The sequence below is a fragment of the Patagioenas fasciata genome, chromosome 2 (assembly GCF_037038585.1).
Source record: "Patagioenas fasciata isolate bPatFas1 chromosome 2, bPatFas1.hap1, whole genome shotgun sequence".
Classification (NCBI taxonomy): Eukaryota; Metazoa; Chordata; class Aves; order Columbiformes; family Columbidae; genus Patagioenas; species Patagioenas fasciata.
The window spans coordinates 142,795,731-142,820,676 of record NC_092521.1 but is presented as its reverse complement, the minus strand read 5'-3'; the positions used below and the strand labels follow the sequence as shown (position 1 = coordinate 142,820,676).

Here is a 24,946-nt window from a genome sequence, read left to right as displayed (position 1 = left end):
TGGCTTCTACTCTCTCCTCCTGTGGTATATTTATTTTCTTATACTTGTCTTATTTTTGCCCTTCTTTGGGTTTTTATATTTCTACTTTACCCAGTGATGTGCTGACGATATTTTATCTGGGACTCCCACAGATTTTTTCCTCTATAGCTCATCATACATCTCCTTACCACAAGGTTAGAAATGGGAAAACAAGAAAGAGTGAGGGATTGGGCAATTTGTTCATTTGCTTTCCTATGCAAGCAAAAAAATGTCTCAGAAGCAAAATCAAAGTGGATGGGCAATACCATTTGCTAAAGGACTGAATGCTCGACGCTTTCCTAAGGCAGTGAGGAATAAACTGAGCACGCAGTTAATACTGCAGAGTACAGATTGGGAACGTCCTTGTAGGGAAGAGTCAAGGATGTCTTCTTCCCCCATGCTGGAGCATCACAAACTCTTGGTGTAACCCAGTACATTCCAAAAGCAAAACCCAAGCCTTTCAGAAGGACTTTATGAGACACTGTGGGTGAGTCATCCTTGGTTGGGTTGGTTTGGCAGTATCCAGAGAGGGAATGAATTCCAGCAACGACATAGAAATCACATTGAGTCTCCCTTGGTTTGGTGAGTGAATTTTAAGCAGTGGCTAACACTGCTTCTCTCAGCTGCTGTTGGTCTCTGTTTAGGTGGGGGTGACAAAAATGAAAATAGTATGGCATGGTTATTGATGATGTGACTCAACATGAGCTCAGTCCTGTATTGCTTTATGCAATGCATGGGGCTGGCCTTGTATGTGAACATCCCTGTACTATTGACTGGTAGTGTCAATTATGTTATTTCTCAGTGATAATATTTCTCAGTCTTACTCTCTTTCTTAGCAAGCACTTATATGTCTGTAATGTGTTTTGTCACTGAACAAACAAATAAAAATCTACATTACCCATTAATAATGAGGATTATTTGCAGTGCAATGCCCATTGTTTATGTATGACTGGTCATCTCTGCTCATGATGTTGTTTCTGTTTCCTGGTGGTCTGATATAAGCTTTCTAAACCCAAGTGACTTGAAGAAGTACCTGAAACTTTGCAGCAACATAATTTAGTTGAGTGAGGCAGATGGGAACTCAGATTGTGTTTGCAATAAATTGGCTACTTGAAGTCTGAGCTACTGTTCCCTTCCTTTCAGTAGGGCCTGTTAGCATGGGCACAGCAGTGCTCTTACACCAGATCTCATAGCTTTTGCATTAGAGCAGATGATCTGCAGAGACACAAGCAAAAGAAATAATCAGTGGATCTAAGGACTTTAGGATATTACAAACCATTTCCTTTCTTCTGGAACTAAAGAGGGGTTATTAAAGTTGGTTGAGGTATCTGGATCTCAGCTTCAAATATCCATCACTTCAGGAGAGAAGTAGTGGGGGAAGACAGCTGGAAACATTAGTTGCATGCAAATAAACCAAATTGAATGTTACTTTCTAATCTGGAGGACTCTGCATTGTGTTTGGAAAATTTGATTAATACTGTTTTACTACATCCAAACTAATGATAGAAGCAACAACAAAAAAATGACTACATTGTCTGCAATTTGATGTATTATAGATTATTTCCCGATCTATTAATTTCCTCTTTCTCAGCTTCATCTTTTCCAAATGTCTCAAAAGGGCAGTGAGAGGTACAAATCTAACACTTAGAAGTAGCTCCTATCAGCATATTTTTAAGGAAGGAGAGCATGTGTGAAGTAGCTTTTATTTGAGGAAGTAATAACCATTTAAGTGTTCTTTCAAGGAGTTAGATCAACTCCTAGCATAATCACAAAAAGATTTCAGCAGTATATCACTTTTAATAGCTGCAGCTATTTCTGTCCTTTTCCTAAAATGCCATGCAGTCAGATTTACTTGGTTGGTTCCATCTCTTTACTAAACTGTCAGGTTTTTGTGGGATATGGGACTTGTGTTTTCTATTTTAATTCCAAGAAGAGCTGCCCATGCTTGGAAAATATTGGTGGATTGGGTACGGAAATCAGCCACTCAGCCACACCACAAAATGTTTCATTCTCCCCTAGCTTTTTTGTAGTGGCTTCTATACACTGCCACTAAGTTATGTGTTTGACCACTCTTCATTGCTTATCCTGGTGTGGTCTTTTGCTTTTCAACTAAATATATGGAGTCAGAAACGCATATCTTAGAATTAGATGCGCTGAGGTAAGTGAAGGGCTATATTTAGTGGCTGGTATTGGCACGAGTTGCCTTTTTTTTCCTGGTTCCTTTGGTTCCTTTGTTGTTGTCTGCTCTTTCAAAATCAACATAAATTCCTTCAGATGTGCTTTTTGCTCCATAAGCCTGCCTTCTAAAGGCGCTGAGCACCCAAATCCATGAGACTTGTGTGTGGAGCAGGCTGAGGTAACAGGGTGAATGACTAATATCTTCCTTTTCCTCTTGTCCTTGAGTTTCCTCTGTGGAAGCCAGACCAGAGCTCAGTCCCTCCCAAACTTTAAAAGAAAAGAAGTACTACAACAAGTTTAATTGTCAAGAAAGTATGGTTGGAATACTTAAAAAATAAAGAAAAATTTCTCTGATAATTACATAGGTGCTTTTCCACAAAGGCTTCCTCACTTTGTTGCTGCAGCTGTCTAAGTTTCAAGTAAACATTCAGCTCTTCAGAGTCATAAAATAAATGACATACCCTAAGCTCCCTCCAAGCTTCCCAGAATTTCCTATGTCAAATCAATCCAAAGAACCAGCAGCATGGCCATTCCCAGAGCTGACTTGTCTGGTTCCCCAATTTCCAGTGAGAAGGGGCACCTGTGGTCAGTCTTTGAAATGCTGCAAATCTCAGAGAAGACAAGTAGCTCTGAGCTGACTGCAAATTTAAAAAAGAAAACAACAACCCCAAACCCTCCTTTGGAAGAGAAAGTCTTTTTCAATCTGATTTGTCCTGTGACCCTATGATCCTAAGCATGAATCAGATTCTGCCTGTTTTCATAGTAGTTCTCTGCTAAGTGGACCTCTGTATGTCTGCCTGTGAAGATGCTGAGGCAGTTCGCATACTGGGAATGCTCCAGCACTCAGGAACACAAATTTGTTGCAGAATCTTTGTAACACATACCAAAATGTTGTAAAATTGAATCCAGTAAGGCTTCGTCAAAGACAGAGGGGTTGTTTTGTTTTCATTTCTGTTGGTTTCCTGCTGTGCATCATTGGTAGGATGGTCTCTCTGGAGCTGCGTAGAGCTCTGCTGTGTCTGTTTTCCAGGATGCTTTGTTGTTATTACATTTGTGACTACGTGGTCATTTGCACGCTGTAATAATTCATGCACATGCATAAGTGCTCTATTTTGAATTAAAATTTGGGGGAATTTCGAGCTATGCTGCTGGGGGTGGAGAATACTTTCAGCTACAACTTGTAATAGAAGGATATATTCATTCTGTTCTTATTTTAAAACTTTTTTCCTCTGTCCTTTTGTGTTTGTCCACACTGGAACACAGAAACACAGAGCACAGTTTGTACTGTGAGGATTTCAGTAAACAAGAGCTCATGTCGTGTCTTTTAGGTTTTGTTTTAGGTTCTTCCTGCTGTTTTGAGCTGATACCAGCTGTCTTTTTTTGCTCCTCTTATTGGATCCTACACCACTTCTAGCCTCTGGTGATTAAAAATAACTATCATTTGTCCTAAGTTTAGTGCTCCGATACTTGTGGAGAGATTGTGTGTGAGTCAGAAGAAGTTACACCCACACATCTGAAGGCTGAATGTAGTATTTGGAAAATGCTTTTCGGTGCTTTAGGCAAGACGAGAGACCTGGGTCCAGGAGATTTCTAGAGGTGGCCAAAGAGGACCAAATATACAAGAGGCAGTCTCCTGTCTCCTGGATGCTGCTGAACTCAGAGGCATCAGTGGGGGAGGACAGAAGAGGCACTGAAACTGTGAAATTGTATTTTCTGTCTTGGGTTTCACAGTGTCTTATCCAGTCCTGAAGTCATCAGTATGAAATGCCCCAAGTTCTGCTTTACTGCTGAAATGCCACAGCTCTTAATGCGGCATCTACTAGCATCTGCAGCTCGAGAAAAAGTATGCCATGTTTCCCACAGAACCTTTCAGTCCTAAAATCCCTTAAAATTGACTTTATTTTCACAGAAAATCAAATCATGATATTTTTCATAGCAAGAGTGGGAAAAGGAAACCTTCCAGGCAAGGCTGGAGAGAAACTAAGCATGGTTATTTAGACTAAAGGGATGTCAGTTGGATTCACAGAGTTGTATGCCTTCACTTGGCTTTACCTCTATCTTTCCCAACCCTTAGCAAAGATCTCTTTCCCATGATGACTTGGATCTATTGCTATCTTGTGCAGAACCCCAAAGAGCAACACACCCATCAAACCCTATGTGTACATTATAACAGCATAATTGTATGCCATATCCCATCTGTCTGTAAAATTACTGCTAATACAAAAGGTGGGTATGGTTTTCCTATTAGTAATTAACATTCTGAATTACATGAGGATTGTGTTTGTATATATTATACAAAGTCTGCTAGCAACAAAATGCTGCTTTGTTTAGAGCAATGCAATAGATCATCTCACTCATTTGAAACTGAGATTTCACTTGTGAATCAAAGAATTAGGAAGTGACAAATTTGCTTGTCTTGGGTAGAAAATGTTAGGTGGTTCCTGCTTCTAAGCCTTTTTTGGAGGGGGTAAATTATCATACACTTAAATTATATGCTGTCACTACTAGCAATAACATTGTGCTTTTTGTAGGTGTTAAAATACGGATTTGTAATGAATCTGTACTTAAAGATGCTGTTTCTCTTGTTGAAGCTCATGTAGTCTTCCTTTCAGACCAAATGCAAAGAATGTTTTGGCCACTCAATATGGCAGGCATTTTTTTTTTAAGTTTCTTTGTTTCAGTGATAACTTGAATTGTATCTTTGTGAATAACTGGCATCTAATATGCAATATGCAAATGATGCAATTTGAAGAAATCCTAACCTTTGAATTTGTGGCGTTAGACATGCAGTATTTTTAAACTTCAGCTTGCTAAGGCAAAAAAAAAATCTCAGTCAAAAACTATACTTCATAAGAGAAAATTATAGTGATATTGATGGTTTGCCAAAACCTCAACCAGTGACAAAATCCACAGTGTCCTGAAAGAGATGCCTTTGCAAAACCATTCCCTTGCAGATGGCTTAGATTATTGATACTTATAAACACATGACATTATTCGTTCAACTCAGAATTTTGAAAAACTCTGTTGATAAAAAATGCAAATTTGTCACACTATCCCAAAATCACGGAGAAAAAAGTCACCAAATCCTGCAGTCATTCCTGAGGGTGTTTTATAGTTTATGAGTTGTTGATCTGGTTACATTTCAACATGACCGAGTGTAAAATATTTTAAGAAAAAGGGAGGAAGGAAGGGGAAAAAAGAGCATAACTTTCCTTTGTTGATGTGAACATTACGTTATATAGTTTCTCTCGTATATCTGAAACTCCCAGTGCTAAAAGGGTTTTGGGTGAACAAAAAATGCAGGATCAGATGTGAAATCAATAAGTCAGTGGGATCCTTCCACGGAGTTTTTTTTCCATAAAGGATATAAAATTCCATGCAATTCCCTAGCTGCACTGTGAATGATGGATAAACAGCCATAGGCATGACTTTTCTGTTTGTGTTGTGGAACTGCTCACAGTGCAAGCTACTTACAGTGCAGAGTACATTTGGTCCGAATTCGAGGAAATTATTTCACCTCATGATTTTTGTCTCTGTGGGAGCTCTGTGTGAGGAGTGAAGCCTCTTTCTGTGTTACCTGGAACAAAATATAAAACACTCTTCTAAAGTGCTGTAATAGGCCCCAGGAACCAAGGAATCCATCATTACAGCCCAGGATACAACTGTCCTCTGCCTTAGGTCTAAAATCAACAGTTTTCCACCCTCTGCCCCCACGGCTGGATGACTGACAAGTGCTTCCCTGAAAAGAACTTTTGTATATGGGCAACATTGATCTAACGATGATTAACGCTCCCTGCTTCCCACAAAAGGAAAGCAAAAGCACGTGCTGACTGGCTGAGATACTGATATTATCCTTGCAAGATCTTCCGGTGGGGCAGAGAGTCCTCTAGAAAGCAGCAAAAAGGGGAGTCTCTATTAGTGCCCTCAGAGACTGCCCAGGAATTTGTGTTGTAGGAGCACTACTCTGCATAACAGTATTGTATTTGCTGTTGCTATAATGACGATTATAAAAAGTGAGCCTCTGTTAGTAGTAAGTGCCTGTAAGAAGTCATTCGGAGTGTTTTGTGAAAATTTCACAATCCATTATATAACATAATAACAGAATATGAACGATGACAAATACCATAGATTTAACTCTCACAAAGCAGGTATATCTGGTGAAGTGTTGTTAAAACAGGATTGTCTTTATCCTGAAAAGTTTCAGAGAAGAAAAGCTGAAGTACATTTATTTTAGCATGAAATGACAAGCAAATGTCCTACACGCAAGAAGCAATATGGTTTTATAAACTTGTCATATTGGAAAGATCAGAGTGTTTTCATTACCTCTACAATGAAATGTGCCAGAGTGCATTAGGATCTATGATTAATTCATTTTGATTGCACTTATAACAACGTTTAGTATTTTTGTAGCTAATATCGATTCCACTTCAGTTCTGTATTGTTCATGAACATACACCAAATCACCAGTCATTTCATGGCAAGAAGAACATGGTTAACATCTGCTATCTCATGTTTACATCTGTAAATAAATAGACTAAGCCAAATTTGGACTGAGTTAACAACATAGAGGTGTTGTGCAGAACTGCTGTTTGCTATGAGTTGTCTGGTGTAAATCCATTCTTCCTGGCAGGATAGTGATGCATTCTAAAATATCCCATCACTGCTGAGAGTGATGACCCAGGCAAGCTGTTTTTTGAGCAAGATGCGCTCCTCTGTTACTACAGGAGACATGAACGGTGCAAAGGCAATGCGTGTTCCCATCCTCATTCTGAAATACAGACTTGCCTGTGATGTCTTCTGTGTTTCCACTAGATAGATGTTTATCTGTGCTTCTCAGTCTCTCAATTCTCACATCTATGCGCAATCTTTAATTAATTTTAAATTATTTTCAATTATGTAGTGACACTACTTATAAATGATACATCAGTAAAAGTGATGGATTTGGGCAAATATAATAGCCTGTCAGTCTTCACTAGAAACTACAATTAAATAAAAAAGATAAGAAGAGATTACTGTAATTATTTTGACAGTGAACTGATAGAAGTTTGCCCAAGTGACACAGACTATAGAGTACAAAATGCCAATTGCTTAGAAACAAGTAAAATAAGATAGTTTTGTCCCTTTAGTCCCATAGGACTTCCTGGTGACCTATCTCCAGGATCAGGTAGAGCTGCTTTCAGTCAAAGACTTGTAGGGTCCTTGATAAGTAAAGAGGGGTCCAGTATAGTAGAGATTCTCTCAGTTCTGGGCTCCCCAGTGCAAAAGAGACTTGGACATGTTGGAGTGAGTTCAGCAAAGGGCCTCTAAGATGATTTAGATCATCTCTGATATGAGGAGAGGCTGAGAGAGCTGGCACTGCTCAGCCTAGAGAAAAGGTGGCTCAGGGGCATCTTATCAATGTGTATAACTACCTGATGGGGGAGTAAAGAGGATGGAGCCAGGCTCTTCTCGGTGGCACCCAGTGACAAGATGAGAGGCACAAAATGAAATATGAGAATTCACATTTTAACATTAAAAGAACCCTCTTTTACTATGAGGGTGACTGAGTAGTGGCATAGGTTGCCCAGAGAGGTCATGGGGTCTCCATCCATGGAGATAACTCAAATCCCGGCTGGACACAGTCATGAGCAATCTGCTCCAGCTGACCCTGCTCTGAGCAAGGGGTTGGACTTGACAGTCTCCAGAAGTGCCTTCCAACCTTGGCAATCCAGTGAGTCTGGCACTTCATGTTTCTTTTCCCTTCCCTGTCTCTGAGGCTATGCAGAAGTCTGCTGGGCTGTGACTGTCTCTAATTCTACAGAGTCTTCCCAGAACGAGCTTTATGTCAGGGTGTCCTTCCTTCCTCCCTGAAAGGTCACTGGCTCTCAGATGTCCTGAATCAAGAAATTGCCTGTTTAGGAAAGCACTTACTATTTAGTTTGGCTGTGAGTGTGCTTTGAGTCACTAAAGTCATGGGGAACTTAGAAGAAGTAAGTTCATGGACTTCTGAGGAAAGATAGACATATATATAGTTCTTTCCTCAGCTGGGGCCTTAAAGTGTTCTTGGTCTGATATGTTCAATCTTCTGACTGTACCTGGTTTCTCATGGCCTGTGCATTTATTGTGAGGGTTTGGACTGAGTGCTACACTTGAGATTTATCTGCAACTCTCTTACAAGGAGCTGTGACTACTATGCCAAACTTCACAGGCTGAGCTGCAGATAATTGTTCTTGCAGCATCTGTACTGACTTCTAATTCAGCTGTGGCTTCACTTAGTTTGATTGATCGAATGCGTGGTTTGGGGAACTGCTGCCATAGAAACCACCAAGCTACCACCACAGCTCAAGAACAACTTGTGTTTCTATTCTGAGTCTGGAATTTGCTCTCTCTGCATGCTCTGTGAAGCTCAACTCCAGTATTTCCAGAACTTGCCATCAAGTGATCATCTGTTTTGCTTTCTCTGTGTGGAGAAGAGCCCAGGACACCAGAATGACAGGCAAGCCTAGCCCATGCCTCACTCTTTGGAGGATCTCTTCTACTTTTGCAATGTGCTAGATGGGGAGTCTTGGGTCTAGCTCCTGAGACTAAGTCGTGGATCCAGCAGAAAGCAGACTCTGCCTGGAGAAGAGGTGTGCAGGAAGAAGAACCTTAAGTCCTTAGACCAATGGCTGGGGCAGTTTGTGAGCATGGGACTGAGGTCACAAGACTGTATCTGTATTTTATATGAGATAATATCAGAAAATACGCAGAAGTCATTCAGAAAAAGTGACTCCTGGACTTGTCCATCCCAGCCAGGTTCCCCAGGCACTTGCAAAGCGGAAGTGCCTTAACCTTTGTAGATGCTTTTGCCCGGAGTTGCCTAACTGCAATACACAGAGAGGGCTTTGGTTTGTGTGATGTTTTGCCAATGTGCTTCTCAAGCATTGGGTATAGTTTTCAAGACAGTGCATAGTGTTCAGGGTATTTGCTATAGCAGTTGTTGGTGGCTTAGTTAAACTGTCCCTAAAATTCTGCAAAGACTGTGTCCTTAAGCGTATTTCTTTGGAGTCTGTAGCGAATGGACGATTAAGCATTTCAATGGAGCTGAAAAGCTGAATGTAAAATCTTTGCTTTCTCTTCATTATTGTCCCCTCATGAATTACTGCAGACTGTTCATTTTAACTTATCTTACTGATTTTCTGAGTCCAGATGAAACCCAAACAATTAAGCTAACATGCAGGTTGCATGACCACTTCCACGGGAGGGTGGTCACACTAGAGCAAGACGGAGGTAATGGGGTTCTTTATTTGGGGTAGCTATCTCTGTTAAACAGCCCTTTAATATTAGAAGTTCAGTCCAATAAGCCCTTTTCTGAACAAAAAGAAAAAAAAAGAGGGGTGATAATTGCAACTTGACATTATTTGCTGTTGCAAGGAAAACTGTACACATTGTCCATAGCAAATAGTATGCAAGCTGAAAATAGAAGACTTGCATCTTGCCCTGAATTAGCAATAAAATACAGTTGGGAATAGATTGTTGCTGAATCTGAATTTTGGCTGCTGGTACACCAAAGCTGTTAAGACATTAATCTATGTTCCAGTGATGTTGAGCTAGATTTACAAATGTGGTTAGGTGTCTAAAGATTAAGAGAAAGACAGGCAATGGGATTTGCCAGTGCACTTTGCAGCACCTACACACCTTTGTCTCACCAACCAGCTGGTGCGTGGATGGACACCTTTTCTGGTTGAGATGCTTTTAAAAAAAAAATAAAAGAAATAAAGTGACTAAATGTAAATGTGTGCAGAACATTAAGGAGGTTTCATCACTAGAAAGTTATTCAGGCTGCTATTCACCAAAGATTTTAACTTCTAAAATCTCTTGGATTTTCCCTCTGTATGAAAACAGCAACCACTAGTTAACAGAATCAGAAGTGTCAGTAGAAACACATCAGACAGCTTCTTTTTCGTCATGTCCCATGTAGGTGATGACTTATTTCTAAAGTATTTCTGATAGTTGGCAGGAACATTCTGCCACCAGCCCCATATTTTCAAGAAAGCAAGTGAACACTCTTCAGTGTAAGAACCGCTTTTTACCTAATGGCATTTCTGATCTTTGCACCAACTTAATTTTTCATGTAATGTTATTATTTGGTTGATCCTAGAGGCCTCAACCAGACTGAGATGCCTTGGAAATGAACTTGTTACAAACCCATCTTAACAAAGCAGCGTCTGTCCTAGAGAACTGGCAGTTGTACTCAGGGGTGGTGGCAACAGTGACACTGTTACCGGTGCCCTGAGCTGACTAGTGGCCAGCAGCTCTGGTCCAGAAGCCTTTTGCTAATACTGTGCTGAACCCAGTGAGCCCTGCTGCCTGCAGAAAGAGCACTGTGCTCGAGCTGGCACCTACTATCTGCTCTAAATTCCGGCCAGCCTGCGGTATGAGCAGAGACAGCCGGAGGTCTCTGAGCTCCATCCCCAGACACATGCCCTGAGGCACCAGATCTGCAAGGGTGGTGCAGACCCATGACTTCAAGCTTATGAATAATTTCATCAAAACAATTAAGGGTGCTGTTGTATAGCTGTTAGAGAATCATGAACTAAATAAACCAGCTAAACCAAGAACGTGCTTGCTTCTCCAAGATGCATGTTGAGGATTTGACCCTGCAATTTGATAAGCAGCCAGGTTCTAATCAGAGAAAACAGACAAATTTGGTACTTAGCATGTAAGCAGCTGGCTGGAAAGAAAACTTGATTTTTCTCTGCTCTTCTTATGAAATTGCTCCTTATTTCTCCAGGCTTTAATTCTCTTATCATCAGTCTAACAAACAAAGTATGATATTCAGCAAAGACTGTATTCTTAGCTTGCACATATGTATAGTAATTCAGGATTACCAAACTGATTGATTGTTGCAGTAATAGGTAGAGGCTGGCAGGATGTCCTTGTATTGTATTTGAGAAGTATCATGTTTATTTGCTTTTGCAATCCAGCAAGCAGTCATCACAACACCACCAAATGAATATTAGCGAATGCACTTTCCAAAAGGGCTGAAGTGCAGATGCCCTTTTGACAAGGCAGCTTGTGGACTTCCCTCTGCTTATTTTATTCTTGTAGTTACGTGGGCTGAACCTGCATTTACAGAGTTGAAAGTAGAAAGCCTCAGCTTTCTGCCCAGCTTAAAATGAAGGCATGAGGCTGGGTATTGCCTTTCTGCAGAGTTGGGCAGAGCGCTCTGGTTCTCCTGCAATGCTCGGATGTCAGCACTGGCATTAGATGTCAGATTTACCTACCCTGTAAACGCGGCTAAGAAAGAGCTGCATTTCCTGACATACTCTTTTCCTTCTTTTTAAGGACTTAGTACTTTTTCAATAAAAATAAATTTAATTTGTGGCTACATTTCAGCTCCATTGGCTTGATGGTATAAGTGGAGCAATACCAGCTTTGGATTTAGAGCAGTCGTGTGGCTGAGTCTCTCTGTGCAGCTTTCATGTGGTTGGGTGAGACATTCTTAGAATCCCGAAACATTTTTGAAGATCCTAAACTGGAGACATTCACAATTCTTCCCTCCCTTTCTACGATTAATCCTTCATGTTTTAACAAGCACTGAAGTTAATACAGCCTACACTCTTTCCTGTCACACTGGGCCCCCCTCCTTCCTTTCTTTCTCTTGAATAAAGCAATCTGTTCTTTCCAATCCATACTCCAGTAAATCAAAGGGATAGATGTCGACACACACCATAACCAAGCATAAACTTCCCTTTTTTAATTAAACAAGCTTCAGACATTTGGTTTGAAAAAGTGTTTGTTTGGGGTTTTTTTTATTTTTTAAATACGTGAAAGATGTCAACTGCTTTTATTTTATTTTTAGTAGAAGATGAATTTTGGATGGTATGACAAATAATATCTAGCACAAAATCCTTCAGATGTTATTTCATAGTTGAATAGAAAGAGAGTTGGGAGGAGGAATACAGAAGTCTTGACATTTAAAGCTTTTAGAATGAAGAGTTAACCTCTTTGGTAAAGGTTTCCATACACATAAATCATGTTTTAGGTACCTTTTCAAATTTAAGTGGGAAAAACAGTTGTAATTATGTTGCTATCCTCTCTGTCGTTTACTTATTACTATTAATTTTAATCAGACATTTATGTGAAAGACAGAAATATCCAGGTTCATAATAGCTGATACTAAAATTAAGCAAAGTCTTGGAAGGAACAGCATTGTTTAAGTGCACAAATCCAGGTATCTCAACACCCAGGTCAAAGTCCCCCTGGAATTTAATGTATCATCTCACATCTTCTTTTGTGGTGCAAAAAGGATGTAACAGGGCACTCAACCAGACAAACCAGCGTTCAGATCTTATACCCCTACTTTCCATGCTGATTCTCAGTCCTTGGCCTGGCAGGAAAAAAGGGCTTTATTTAGTAACTCAGTTGCTGTTTTGTTTCTAGATAATGATTTTAATTCACCTTTGCAGTTGAGGTGTATCATCCATTTCTGTTCTGGGGCCACGTGTAAGTGTGTGTAGCAGCGCAAGCATGAAGAAATGGTCTCCTGGTTGTCTGGCTAGAAGAAGGCAGGGCAGCTCTCAGAGGGACTGAAAGTGCTTAGATTCTTTAAATGTTGTTGAGCTGGAGTAAGAACAAAAGGTTGTGAGTAAATGCTAAGTGTACTTTTGGCCTTTATTTATTTATTCCTCAGAAGGGCAGACATAGGTCATCAGAGGTCCAGTCTCTATTTTTCGGTTCCTATGGACCAAGGACTATGAGTCTGACACCTTTTCATGGTTCCAGCTCAGCGGCAGTACCACAGCTTTGTCCCTCTGCTCTCAGTCCCTCGGTTCCCTCAAGCATGGAAAAGGATCTGCCTCTTAATCTCAGCAGCAGTTAATTTTACTGCCCGCCGTTGTCTGTTTTATGCCGACCTATAGTAGCATGCCACAAACTGTGATGCTTTTTCACATGTGTTTGCTCAGCTAGAAAATCTACCCAGGAGTTTCCTGAGTGCCTGCTGCAATATAACCTGGTATTTTTGAGTCTAGAAGTGCCTGTGAACTCCCCAGATCACTTCTTCCCACTGACAAAGTATTGTTTTGAGATTCATCTGGTGTCAAGTGTAGGCATATGGCACCAGTATGGCAGCGCTGCCTAAGGGGGTGGTTTCCTGCAGAAGAGGTCTCGCTGAACGCAGTAGTTGTTGCCTATTGAAAGTCATTATTGTTTAGCACCCAGGTCTCTGTGAACTTGTTCAACTGGTGGTTGGGCAGAGTGCCATTGAATCTATGGACATGAGCACAGACAGCTGAGTCTCTGGGGCCTTACACACGTCAGATGTGGGTACTGAGGTCAGGCTTCTCAGCAAGGAGAATCCAAATTACTGTCTGTCGTGAGCATGTGTATCTGTGGTTGAAGGGATATGCCATCATTAATCCAAATCTGGGCTGGATTAAACTTCTAAAATAAAAACCAGCTCTGCCAGCCACTTGAAGAGGGCTCGGGGCCTGTTTGAGTCGAGTGCATCAGCAGGAAGGGAGGGAGGGATGGGAGGGTGGAAGGAGAGGCAGAGGCAGCTGAGCAAAGTCAGTATCCCCTCACCCCTGGAGTGCTTCTCTCCCTACAGGCTGTGTCCACTTTGTCCCTTTGGCTGCAGGCCCTTCCAAGGGCTGGACATGTTTCTGAGGCCAGCCCTCTCTTTGCCCTGACAAGAGAACAAACATTTCATGCTTTGTTTCTTAATTATGTTTTCAACGTGGTTCTTGGTGTTACAGCTGGGAGCAGAAGCTTTAGCACTCAGGGAGTGGGATTGCCTGTTTGCCAGACAGAAATCTCAGGTTTATCAGCCTGAGCCTGGCTCTCCCCTTTGCCTGGGCTGTGCTCCCACCTGGAGCTAATCTGGGCTCCCTCATCCAGCCCTTCATGAGCTGCTCACCTTCATGGACAGGCAGAGGACACACAGGGGGAGAGGCAGCGGCACCAGCATGGTGACACCCACCAGAAAGCCATCACAAAGATAAAGGAGTAGAAAACCTGGGTGGAAGATCACAAAGCCAGAAGTACCAGAAATTCTTTAGTAGGGTTGCTGAGAAAGCTAAGGAGAGATCGAGAAAGCTAAATTCAGTAGACTGTATCTGCATAGAGGGAGAAAACAGCAGAGCATTAAGCTAAGGTGAATGATTAAATGAGTCACTGCACAGAGCAATTCAGAGAAATGAAGGTGACCAAACATGGGGGTGTTCTTGTCTCTTGCGGGTCCCAACAGCTTGCAGACATAGATGCTCTGTGGCACCCATAGAAAGATAATGCTGGGAACCTTCTATCCTAAATGCCACTTTTATACTGTGTACACTAAACTCCTTGTGGAATTGCCCTCTGACATGATCCCTCTTGCATTTGTTTATGCACTGTTGCCATATACTATGAAACCAGCTGCCTCTGTCTCCTGCAATGGCTAACTAAGCACCTACAGTGTATAAAATATGGGTAACTGAAAAACTGGGAAGCTTTACAGTAATTATTGGAAAGTGCCGTGAGATTTCCCTGGAAAGGTGTGGTTAGAAGTGCAAAGAGGAATATGCTGTTATTTTAAAACCTGACCATGCACTGGTTCTTCCTCCTTTGAAGTCAGTGGCAAAACTCTGTTTTAGAGGAGCAAGACTGCTTGAATCGACAAACAAGAGGCAGCCCAGAGGCAGAAGAAGTTTACAGGGAATGGTTTCTGCTGCTCTCCTTGAGCACAGAGATGTTCAGACAGACTGGAGACCTGTCTGCTGCTCTCTCCCATTAAGGCTGAGAAATGAATGCTTTCAAAGTTGTTAAATGAATGAGCTGGATCTTACAGCCCTTACTCATCTGAGTACTGCCATTAACTTTAAGAAAATAATCACTTTATTAAGTGCTACGGAGTGGAATCCTTAAATTGTTAAATTCTAATGTTTGACATAAGTTTATTCCTTGGTAGAAAATAATATCAGCATAAGTAAAAGGATGTATATGTTTCATCAGTTGAAGAATGCAAGTTACTCTGGAGTGATACGTAAAACTAGAAGCAGCACAGAGGGCTTAAGTCCATGTCATGTCTGTAGGTTATTTTTGAACTTTATGAAAAACACACTTCAGCAGTTTCTATCCTGACCATTCAACTGTATTCTGGGATTCTAAATTCAAAAACATGCTAACCATGAAAAACACAACATTTAAAAATACACTGTCCACTTGGCAGAATTCTTCATCCTGCTTCGGAGTCTCACAAGTTTGTTTCGGACGAACTGAGAACTTTGTTGTGGAATGACTGTTTGAATTGGGGTTTCTTAAAATACATGTGGAGCCTTGTAGCTGCTGCGGGATGTACACAGCGGTGGAGCTGTACTATTTTAAAATCATCCGACTATTTCACTTCATGTAAGAATATCTGTCAGCTTAGTTATAAGGAATGAGAGGGGTTGATTAAAACAACTCACGAAGCCATTAAACAAAGAGATAAAATGTAGAACATGTGCTGTAGGGTCGTTTTAATTATAATGTATGGGGGATCTGTGGAAACCGGATGGCAGCTGCATTGTAGCTGAGTTCTAAGCCCTTCTTAGCAATACCGAAATTTTGTTACTCAGAGGTGGGTTTTCTGATCTGTAAAACTAATAGGTCCTTTGGAAATGGTGTTTGGAAGCTACCTTTTGTTGCTATGACTGACCATGGTATAATTACTACACTCAAGTGCTTAGATAGATATGAACTAAAATAGGCAATTATGTATACTAATTATCTTGTCACTAGATACTACACCATATAACATCAGAGAAATGTATGCAAAAGCTTTAGTCAAGAAGGGACGGGATCAAAGATGTCAAGTGGACAGCCACAAGAATCCAGAGAGAATAGTGGAAAAAAAGGTAGTGGCAGCTAATTTTATTGTCTTGGCAATCTTATTAGGTAAAAAAAAATGTATTGAATGTACTTCTTATGCTATAGGTATGTCTACTAATTAATTTAGCTATAGATATCAGATAGACACATTAATTCAGTAAAAACTATTTAAACTTCACATTTTGCTTTATTTTTTATTAACCTAGTTACAGACATCAAAAGTTAGCATAATTAATTCTATTCCTATCAGAACAGGTTTAAAATCTCTGGTATAAGAGTTCAAACCAGTCTCTAGCCACTAGAAATCAGGATGAGGAGCAGTAAGGAAAGAAGACAACACATCTGCCCAACTCCATCCACCCCTGCCAGAGACTGGGTCTAGTTCAGTTTGGCAGTTTCTCTGTTCCCAGTTCAACAAAGTTTATTTAAATGTCTGTAATGCTTTTTATGCAACTGAAATATGGTAATTTAGTTAACCTTTTGTCATTGAGTAAAATGGGTTCACACAGAGGAGCATCACCACTTCAAAATACCCAGTCACTAAACTATAACAAAGATTTGTTACTAAAATTGTTTGGAAACAGAAAATGCATTTTTAAGAATGTGGCAAATAACAGTGAATTTAACTTTCTGATTTTAATTGCCACAGCAGTTCAAGTCTTTCTCTGTGGCTTGTAAACATCACTAAAACTGTCAATGAAAAAACGACATTTGCTTCTGTTTGCAAACTGTCTTTATTAGTATGTGAATTCTCAGGAAATTGTATGAATGCTGTAACTTTTGCTTTCCAATTTGTGTAAAACAAAGACATAACATCCAGGACCAATTATATCAAAATGGCAAATAATTCCTTAGAAAGGATGGAGGACTAGAAGGAATAAATTTTTGACACATGAAAGTTCTACGGACTGTTCCCTTGAGGACTTCAGATGTTGTATGTTATGTTAATGATACCAGAAGGCAGTAGTTGGGATATATACCTATCTCCATATTGGTTTGTGGGGCACTCCACCAGATAGCCAGGGTAACTGCTGCACCAGTCTGGCTCCTCCGCATCCCTAGCTAAAGAAAATGTAAAAAGGTAACTTGACTGTCATTCAAATGAGGAAAAACTCATTTCTGCTCAAAGAGTGTTAGGGAAAGTGTGATTCCCTCTGCTACTAGAAGAGGACCTCTTTGTAGCAGAATAATCAGTCATTGATGCTGTGAAGGCAGCATACTTTGAGGTGAACTTTGGAGTGTCTCTCAAACACTCAGCTCAAAAAGAAAAGCTAGAGGGGAAGTCATGGGACAGGATGCCAACCTCTGCTGGGCTGGCATCTTATTACTTGAAGGTCTCACTTTCGGAAATTAATCACTTTCCCATCACTGTCATGAAGAGGTTATCTCAGGTTTTTAGCATTATGCTAAGACTCATCCTGTGGTCCATATTTTCCCTACAACCAATGGAGCTACATGGTTGAGGGTCAAAATTAGCTCTTTGCATGTGTCCTATTTACTTTAGCAGAATTACTGATGTGCAAGGAATATGAATAGAGCTCATACAGCGATTTATAAAATACAAAATGCTAATTACAATATGCATCCTTAAGGAGAGAACTGAAGATGACTGACCATGTAACCCCTCTTTTCTTCTCTACCTGTTTTACTCCAGTCCTCCGTGATGTCTGTCTGTTTTGCCCGCTTTCACCCAAATCTGGTTGTTGGTGGAACATACTCTGGCCAAATTGTCTTGTGGGATAATCGCAGTCACAGGCGCACCCCAGTTCAGAGGACTCCCTTATCTGCTGCTGCTCACACGGTAAGGATAAAAATCACCTCATCCTTTCTTTAGAGGAAATGGTCAGCAGGGAAGTGGAGCTGTCTCATGTCTACAATGCTGGTTGCCACACAGATGAAAACATAAGTGTGGCCCTTGAAGTGAAAGAAATAGATGAGAGAGATGTACAACCACCTTCTGTAAGTGCTTAACCATCACACTTCATATGGTCTGGTCAGGAGATCATTCTCCTTTCCAAGGAAGACAACAGGATCAGTTACAACACCTGAGTAAGACACCTTTGTCCCAGCACAGTGGCACTATGACTCTTGCTTTCCATGGCCTGTAAAAAGAGCCAGGTCACTATAGGGACTGTGTGTCTGCCAGTCCAGCATGGCAGGCAATTTCAATCATTTATTGTTGACTTGTTGTACACAAGCTTCTCTTTTGAACCAGATTAGGCACCTATGGTGGTCTCAATGGAGTCCTGTAAGTGGACAGTGGTGCCCTTGAACAGCATGAGGCAGTTTGCTTCTGTTTCCCTGTAGAGTAATTCCCAAATGCGTCTCATGGTCTCCTACTCCAGACAGGGCCACAGGGCAGAGCTTCCACAGTGAGCGGGAGTTTGTGTCAATAGAATGATGTGGAAGAGCATTTTGCCAACACACACGTACCTGCGGATATAGTGATGGTGGCATAGAGCTCTGGTCATGTCTGAGAGATACACAGGCAGAGCAGCAGCACAGTGCCTGAGAAGGAGGAGTTTCTCTGTGATACAAAGAAGATGTCTGTGGTAGAAGACTCTCTTACCTTGTAAAGCACTCATACTGTGCTGGAGGAAGAGACAAGCCTGGACTGCCTGCTAAAGTGTCCTCACTCTGCTATGGCACTGACATCCAGTCCATCCTGCACTAAGATGTTGTGCATTCTTGAGCTCTTCTCTTCCAGAGTTTGGGCTCGGGCAGCTTCTTCATAGGAGCTATAAGGTATACTCTGTGGATAGTGAACATATCTCATCTTGGGAGTGGGCTTGGGACCATTCCTGAGTGGAAGCAGAAAATACAGCTGAAAGGAGGTAAAAAATGTAGTAGTGTGATATGAGACTGCAGAAAAATGTAAATTTCCTGAAACATAAGAAACTGAACTACACAAAACACTCTGAGAGACAAGATAATAATCTTGTTCTAGCAGATCGAAGGATCAGATGAAGTGATAGGTCTTTTGCACCTTCAGCTTCTATAATTCTGCGATTCTTATCTTTGAAATTTGCAGATCAAGGTTCAGCTTTTAGCTGACTGTGACAACATAATCCCTGGAGTTAAAAGACAATGTCTAGAAGCCCTCCCACATGAATTAATGCAAAAGATTCAGCATGGGGCCAGTATTATGATGGCAAGTCTCTTATATTAAAAAATGACAGGTGTGCACAGACATACTCAGTGGGCCAGGCAATACAAATATTGTTCCCTAAATTTCCACTATCATGATGTAATAATCTAATGATCTGAGCCATGGGTTGCAACTTCAACATAGTTTTTCATTTCCCTAATGCTTTTGCTCATTTTTTCACCAGTAATGTTGTTTAATCTGCATGAAAAGAAACAGTCTCTCCTGGAAGTGCAATTTAGAGATGTAGCAGACCAGAAAACAAGTGGCAAGCTGACTATCACTGAAAATTGAACAACTGGGACTCAAAAATCTAGTGGAAAAGGAAAGATTAATGGGAAGTAATTTGTTTACACTCAAAAAACGTTTAAGACAAAATTGTACCTCCTGGAATTATATATTAAACTGGTTTTATTATTGCAATAAAACAATATATGATGTTTTGCTTTTGACATAAATAAATGCCTTTCAGTTGTGGATGGGCACTTTATGTGCTGTCATGAATTGGTATAAATACGTGTTTACACAGTCTAACATGAGGAAGCATGATGATTTAAGGAGTGATCATATTTTACTGTAAAAAAGCACTTTATGTTCATATGTAGGAATCATGTCATGGTTCAGCCTGAGTCAGCAATACAACCACAATAGCTGCTCAGTCACCACCCTCGCCACCCCTCCAACAGGGGAGAGAATCAAAAGGGAAGGGAGAAACTTGAATTGAGATAAACACAGTTTAACAAAATAACAAAATACAAACACACTACTAGTAAATAAATATACAAAATAGAAATAGAATATAAAAGATACTCAATGCCATTGCTCACAAACTCTGCCCATTCTGAGCAGCCAGTCCCAGGCAGCAGCACCTGGTCCCGAACAGCTGATCCCGAAGAGAGAAAAAAGGAATAAAAGGCAGAAGGGCCCAGAGGCCTCTGGAAAACAGCAAAAGGTCAAACTAAACGTCCCGAGCAGAACTCCCCTGGTTCTGACAAAACGAGCAAAGAAGGCGAAGAAGCGAGAGAGAGAGTAAGCAGACGATCCCGACTCTCCGTAAATATGAAGCATGACGCTAATGGATGGAACACTCTTATTGATCAGTCTGGATGTCAGTCAAGCTCTGCCCCATCCATGCCCCCTTTCCTCAATGACTCACACCTGTGGGCAGAGCACTCAGAATGTCCTTGGCTCTCAGACCAGAGCAATTAAAAACATTAACTCTGTACTGGGGTGTTATCTCTTGTTTAAGTCCAAATAATGACCAAGCTAGCTATGAAAAAGAAACATTTCTAACAGCATGAAGAAAATTCACTCATTTGCAGTCAAACCAGCACAAATCACTTACATAAACTGTAAATGAAGTCTTGGTTGCTAAAGGCTGGCTTGGATCCTAGATGCAAAGAAAAAAAATAAATTAAGACAACTGTGGCAATGTTACTTTGTATACTGTTGGATACATGAGTTGAATACTCATTTTAAAATTTGAACTTAAGCCATATGTGAAAAAATGAATTTTCTGTTTTATTTCTCTCACTTTATTTGAAACAGCTAGAGTGGGTTGTTATCACTGACTTAAACCTTCCTGAAGTTTAGTCTCACTGATTGCTGCCTGGATTCACCAGGAAAGAGAATTCTACCCGCAGCTTACTCACTAATTTCCTTTCACACCCACCACACATCTGCACTTGGGACAACAGGAAATTTTAATTAAGACAAAACCCTTTTGCATGATGATTTCATTTCCAAAATAAATAAAAGCAAGCTGGCAGCGACCCTTTGAAAAGAAGAGGCCTGTTTAGACTTTCTGTTACATACAGTTGGTTGTCTTTTTCATGCATGTTCCTTAAGTCTTTTCATTTCTGCCCTGAGTTTTATTGTGCATGAAATTGATGGCTGGTAACCCTGATTAAAGCCAGACCTGGCACATTGAGGTGCTGCTGGAATGACATGGCTCAGTCTCTCCCTCCCCGCTAAATACTCTAGGTACTCCACCGCTTGCTTTGGCTTTCTCCCACCCCTGCTGTCCCCATCCATTTGGACTACTAGTCAAACACCCATTAAAAACCAGGACTGTGCTTATTTCACACACCAGTGTGTGCTAATCATATTTAGCACTGTGGTCATTAGCTCACTGCTAAGCAGCAAGAATGTCCATCGTATGAGGGTAATAGTGTGAGCCATGTGAGGGACAGACTGGGGCCCACTTGATGATCCGTGGAAGAGCAGGTGCCTGGCAATCTGGAGAGAAAGAGAAAAATCAGCATCAGAATGGGCCTTGTGACTTACTGGTGTGTACAGATGGCCTCTGAGCACAAGGTGCCACTTCAGCAGCAATAGCTGAGTCCAACTTCGGCGTGCACGCAACCACACACTGTGCATTCAGATGCTGCCCTTTCTGCACTTAGGGAGGGGGCTTTTACCACCCTGGTATCGGATCTGAGAACTAGCCAGTGCCCTGGAGTTTTCTGCCTTTCCCTACTGACTGGGTAGGTGCCCTGCAGCTGGATCTTAAAGTAGTCTAAAATAAGTGGTAGTTCTGCCATTCCTTTTGGCAGGAGCAAATACCAGGCTTCTAACCCTACATGGAGCTGGCTTAGAAGCTCTGTGGGGATCTCCTGTAAGTTGGTCCTCATTTTCTTTAAATAAGGAAAGCATTACTTGAAAGTATTTTCTCTTTCTGGAGACACAGGTCTTCTATTCATTGGAAAAAGAGGCAGAGAAATGTAATTTTTCTTTGCTTGACTTGGTAATATGTCTTACCCTTAATTCAGCAGTTATCACTTGTACTGGTAAAAAAATAAAAAATCTTATTGTTCGATCTGACTGATTTTTCACTCTGGAGATTGCTGAATGTGAACCATCCCTCATATGTCACCATGAGATATCAGATGACACTTCAGGCTCAAAATGTTACCAGGTTCCTTGGAAAAGGAACAAGCCAAGTTTCATAATTGCATACTAAGTGGAATTCAGCCTCCATGGAATGACTATACTATGGGGAACCAGGTGTAACACCCTAAATTTTGTCACTCCACATATATAATGACAGATCTAAAAAGGTATATTGGTCAGTGCTGGAGAATGCTGATGGACTTGCTCGTGTAATTCTACTGGAGTACATCTGCAAATACGTAGTATGCAAGCCAATCCTGGAAAAGTTCAAGTTTTGTGCAGCTGTTTTCTTGAATAAAGTTTTCATTTTGATTCCATTTGGACAATTTGTCTCTTTCTGCCAGTTATTTTCAGTGTCAAAAGCCATCAGTAGAATGCTACATGTCCCTGTGGGTGAAATCTCATCCACATAATACAGTGTTTTCACAGCATTACTCAACTGGGCTGTTGTATTATGGGGAAAATGAAACTTTGAAAACATTTTCACCTTCATAATGTAACTCTTAAAATTTAAATTAAAAAAACAAGTTATGCCTGGCAAAAGCCGAGTCCTGTAGTTTCCAGGCACAATATGACTACTTAATCATTCTTTAAAATAGCATATGAGATGTTAGAAATTTGTTTGTGAAGATGTGAGAATGGTTCTCTGATTTCCAGTGTTAATGTGTTTTCAGCATCCGGTGTATTGTGTGAATGTAGTTGGAACACAGAATGCGCACAATCTCATCACTGTCTCTACGGATGGCAAAATGTGCTCCTGGAGCCTGGACATGCTCTCAACTCCACAGGTGGGTTTGTTTTCACCTATACAGGGCAGGGGGGGAAAAAGCAACTTTGGTAGAGCAGGATACCTGCTTAATGGAACGTTGCTCCTAAGAGCCAAAACCTCACGTCCTGTACAAACTAAAACCAATGGATGCACTTGAAAGAGTACAGCTTGCTTCCAGCAGTCTCTGCTAAGAGCCAAAACCCATTTCCTTTACCACAAATCATGTAATTATTGTAATACGTTAATACATAGGTCAGTTTCAAGTGAAAATGAAATAATCCATTTTAAAGTACGGTAATTACAGAAGTCGCCTGTGGTATATATTGTACTTACTCTACAGCATTGTTTAACAAATATGGACTAGATTGCAATGCACCCTAGGCACTACAGGTTTCTAAGGCACACAATCAGAAAGCTTACTTTGCTGCCTGCCTTCAGTAGCCAAAGGAACAAGCAATGCAAATCAAAAGTTTTAGAACTGATTTCCCCCTCTGAAATGTTTGCTACTATTGTCTTTGATCCCACCCCCCCTCAGCTCCTCTTCTTTGTATCAGAAATGAAAATTGTCCAAACCACTAGTGATTATAATAATGGAAACTAAACAAAGAATCTGATGCTGAAATAGATCTGTGGAAAGCATCTTTTAAGTGTTATCCTCTGGAGCAGTACATTTTCTATTTTGAAACATCACTGATTTTTTTATACATAATTTCTTGGAAAAAAATACTTTGCTATCATTTTTGCTAAACATCATGCGATCTGATCTTGTTTCAAAATGCTATGTAGAAACTCCTCTTAATGATTCCATTAATCATGTATTAATGTGCAAGTACTATTGAATTATTTACTTTTCAGTGTTGACACAAGAGGTGGGACTCCTCTATCCTAACCATAGCCATCCAGAAGTTAGGTCTGTGCCGAGTCTAGGCCATTTCAGTTCCCTTTACAGTTAATGTAGAGAGAGACTGGGCACTTCTGGAGGAGGACTCATCTCATCCCAGCACGAAATACCATTTCAGCTACCCTGGGGTACAGAACTGTCAAATCTTAGGCTGGAAGTGGCTTCTGGAAGTCATCCCATCTAATCCTCCACTCAGAGTGAGGCCAACTTCAAAGTTAGATCATGTTGCTCATGCTCATCCAAGGCAGCAGTATGGATCTGGTAGTTGAGTACTGGGACTACAAGAAACCAACACTCTTCCGTAATAAAAGTGGAGGCATATAAAATTACATCTATGTTTAGGCATCTGAATCCCTTCCCCAATTTCTCACTTAAACATCAAGAAGGTAAATCCCACCCTTATGTATTCAGTTACTGAAATACTAAATTCTGAAGCAGAGATTTGTGAACATCTCAGTTCCAGTACTTCATCACTCAGATGGAACTTCCCCGCTCCAAAACTGCCTTTCAGGAAGGATGGGAACACACCCCGCATTACGCCGAAGTTTGGCATGTGGCTCATGGTGATCTAGAAAAGAAAGGCACAGGACTTGACGTCAAGCTACATGCCATAGCTTTAAATTGGGAGGAGTAGAGTGTTGCTGATGTGTGTCAGTCTGAAACTTTCCAAAGACAGAACCAGAACACTTGTGTACAGCCACGGTGTAGGCGCTGGGAGGAGAACATCCACCACAGTATCTGGCCATGGCTCCACAGAGACACTAAATGATGATCTCACCCCAGAAGATTTTCACAGAAATATATGGTCCACAGGTGCTCTGCCAATGCATTTTCCTGGTCTTGGGTTGCCTTTTTAATAGAACTGAATATATTTCAAATAAAAGTGTAAATCAAGCAGACGTATTTCTCTATGGATTTGCAGCCCTCTCCTCTCATAGGGATGCCCACTTTCTTTAGCTACAGGAAAAATCCCTTCTGAGAAAAATGCTACAGACTTTGGCTCTAGAAGAATAGCATCTTAGACATTTTAAAAACAGAAAACATACCCACTTAAATAGGTAAAAATGAAAATTGCTAAATCATTCAGCCATTTTGTGGATTCTTGGATTACAGCATTTAGGCTGCACAACCAAGAAGTTGAGAGTTGTGCAAAATCTGCTCAAAGCATATGCATCTTGCTACAGCCACAAACTGTTCATGCTGGTTGTACTTGCAATAGCAAAAATTGGCA

The 24,946-nt window shown here is 40.8% G+C and overlaps 1 protein-coding gene across 7 annotated transcripts in view; it reads left to right on the top strand.

Annotated features, from left to right (window-relative positions):
• Positions 1–24,946, top strand: part of DYNC1I1 (dynein cytoplasmic 1 intermediate chain 1) — a 190,576-nt gene that overhangs the window by 121,193 nt on the left and 44,437 nt on the right. For all 7 annotated transcript variants that reach the window (XM_071805116.1, XM_071805115.1, XM_071805114.1 and 4 more), the window contains 2 exons: positions 17,663–17,809; positions 22,720–22,833. In XM_071805116.1, coding sequence (XP_071661217.1) covers positions 17,663–17,809; positions 22,720–22,833 — 261 coding nt within the window. The remainder of the gene's footprint in view (positions 1–17,662; positions 17,810–22,719; positions 22,834–24,946) is intronic.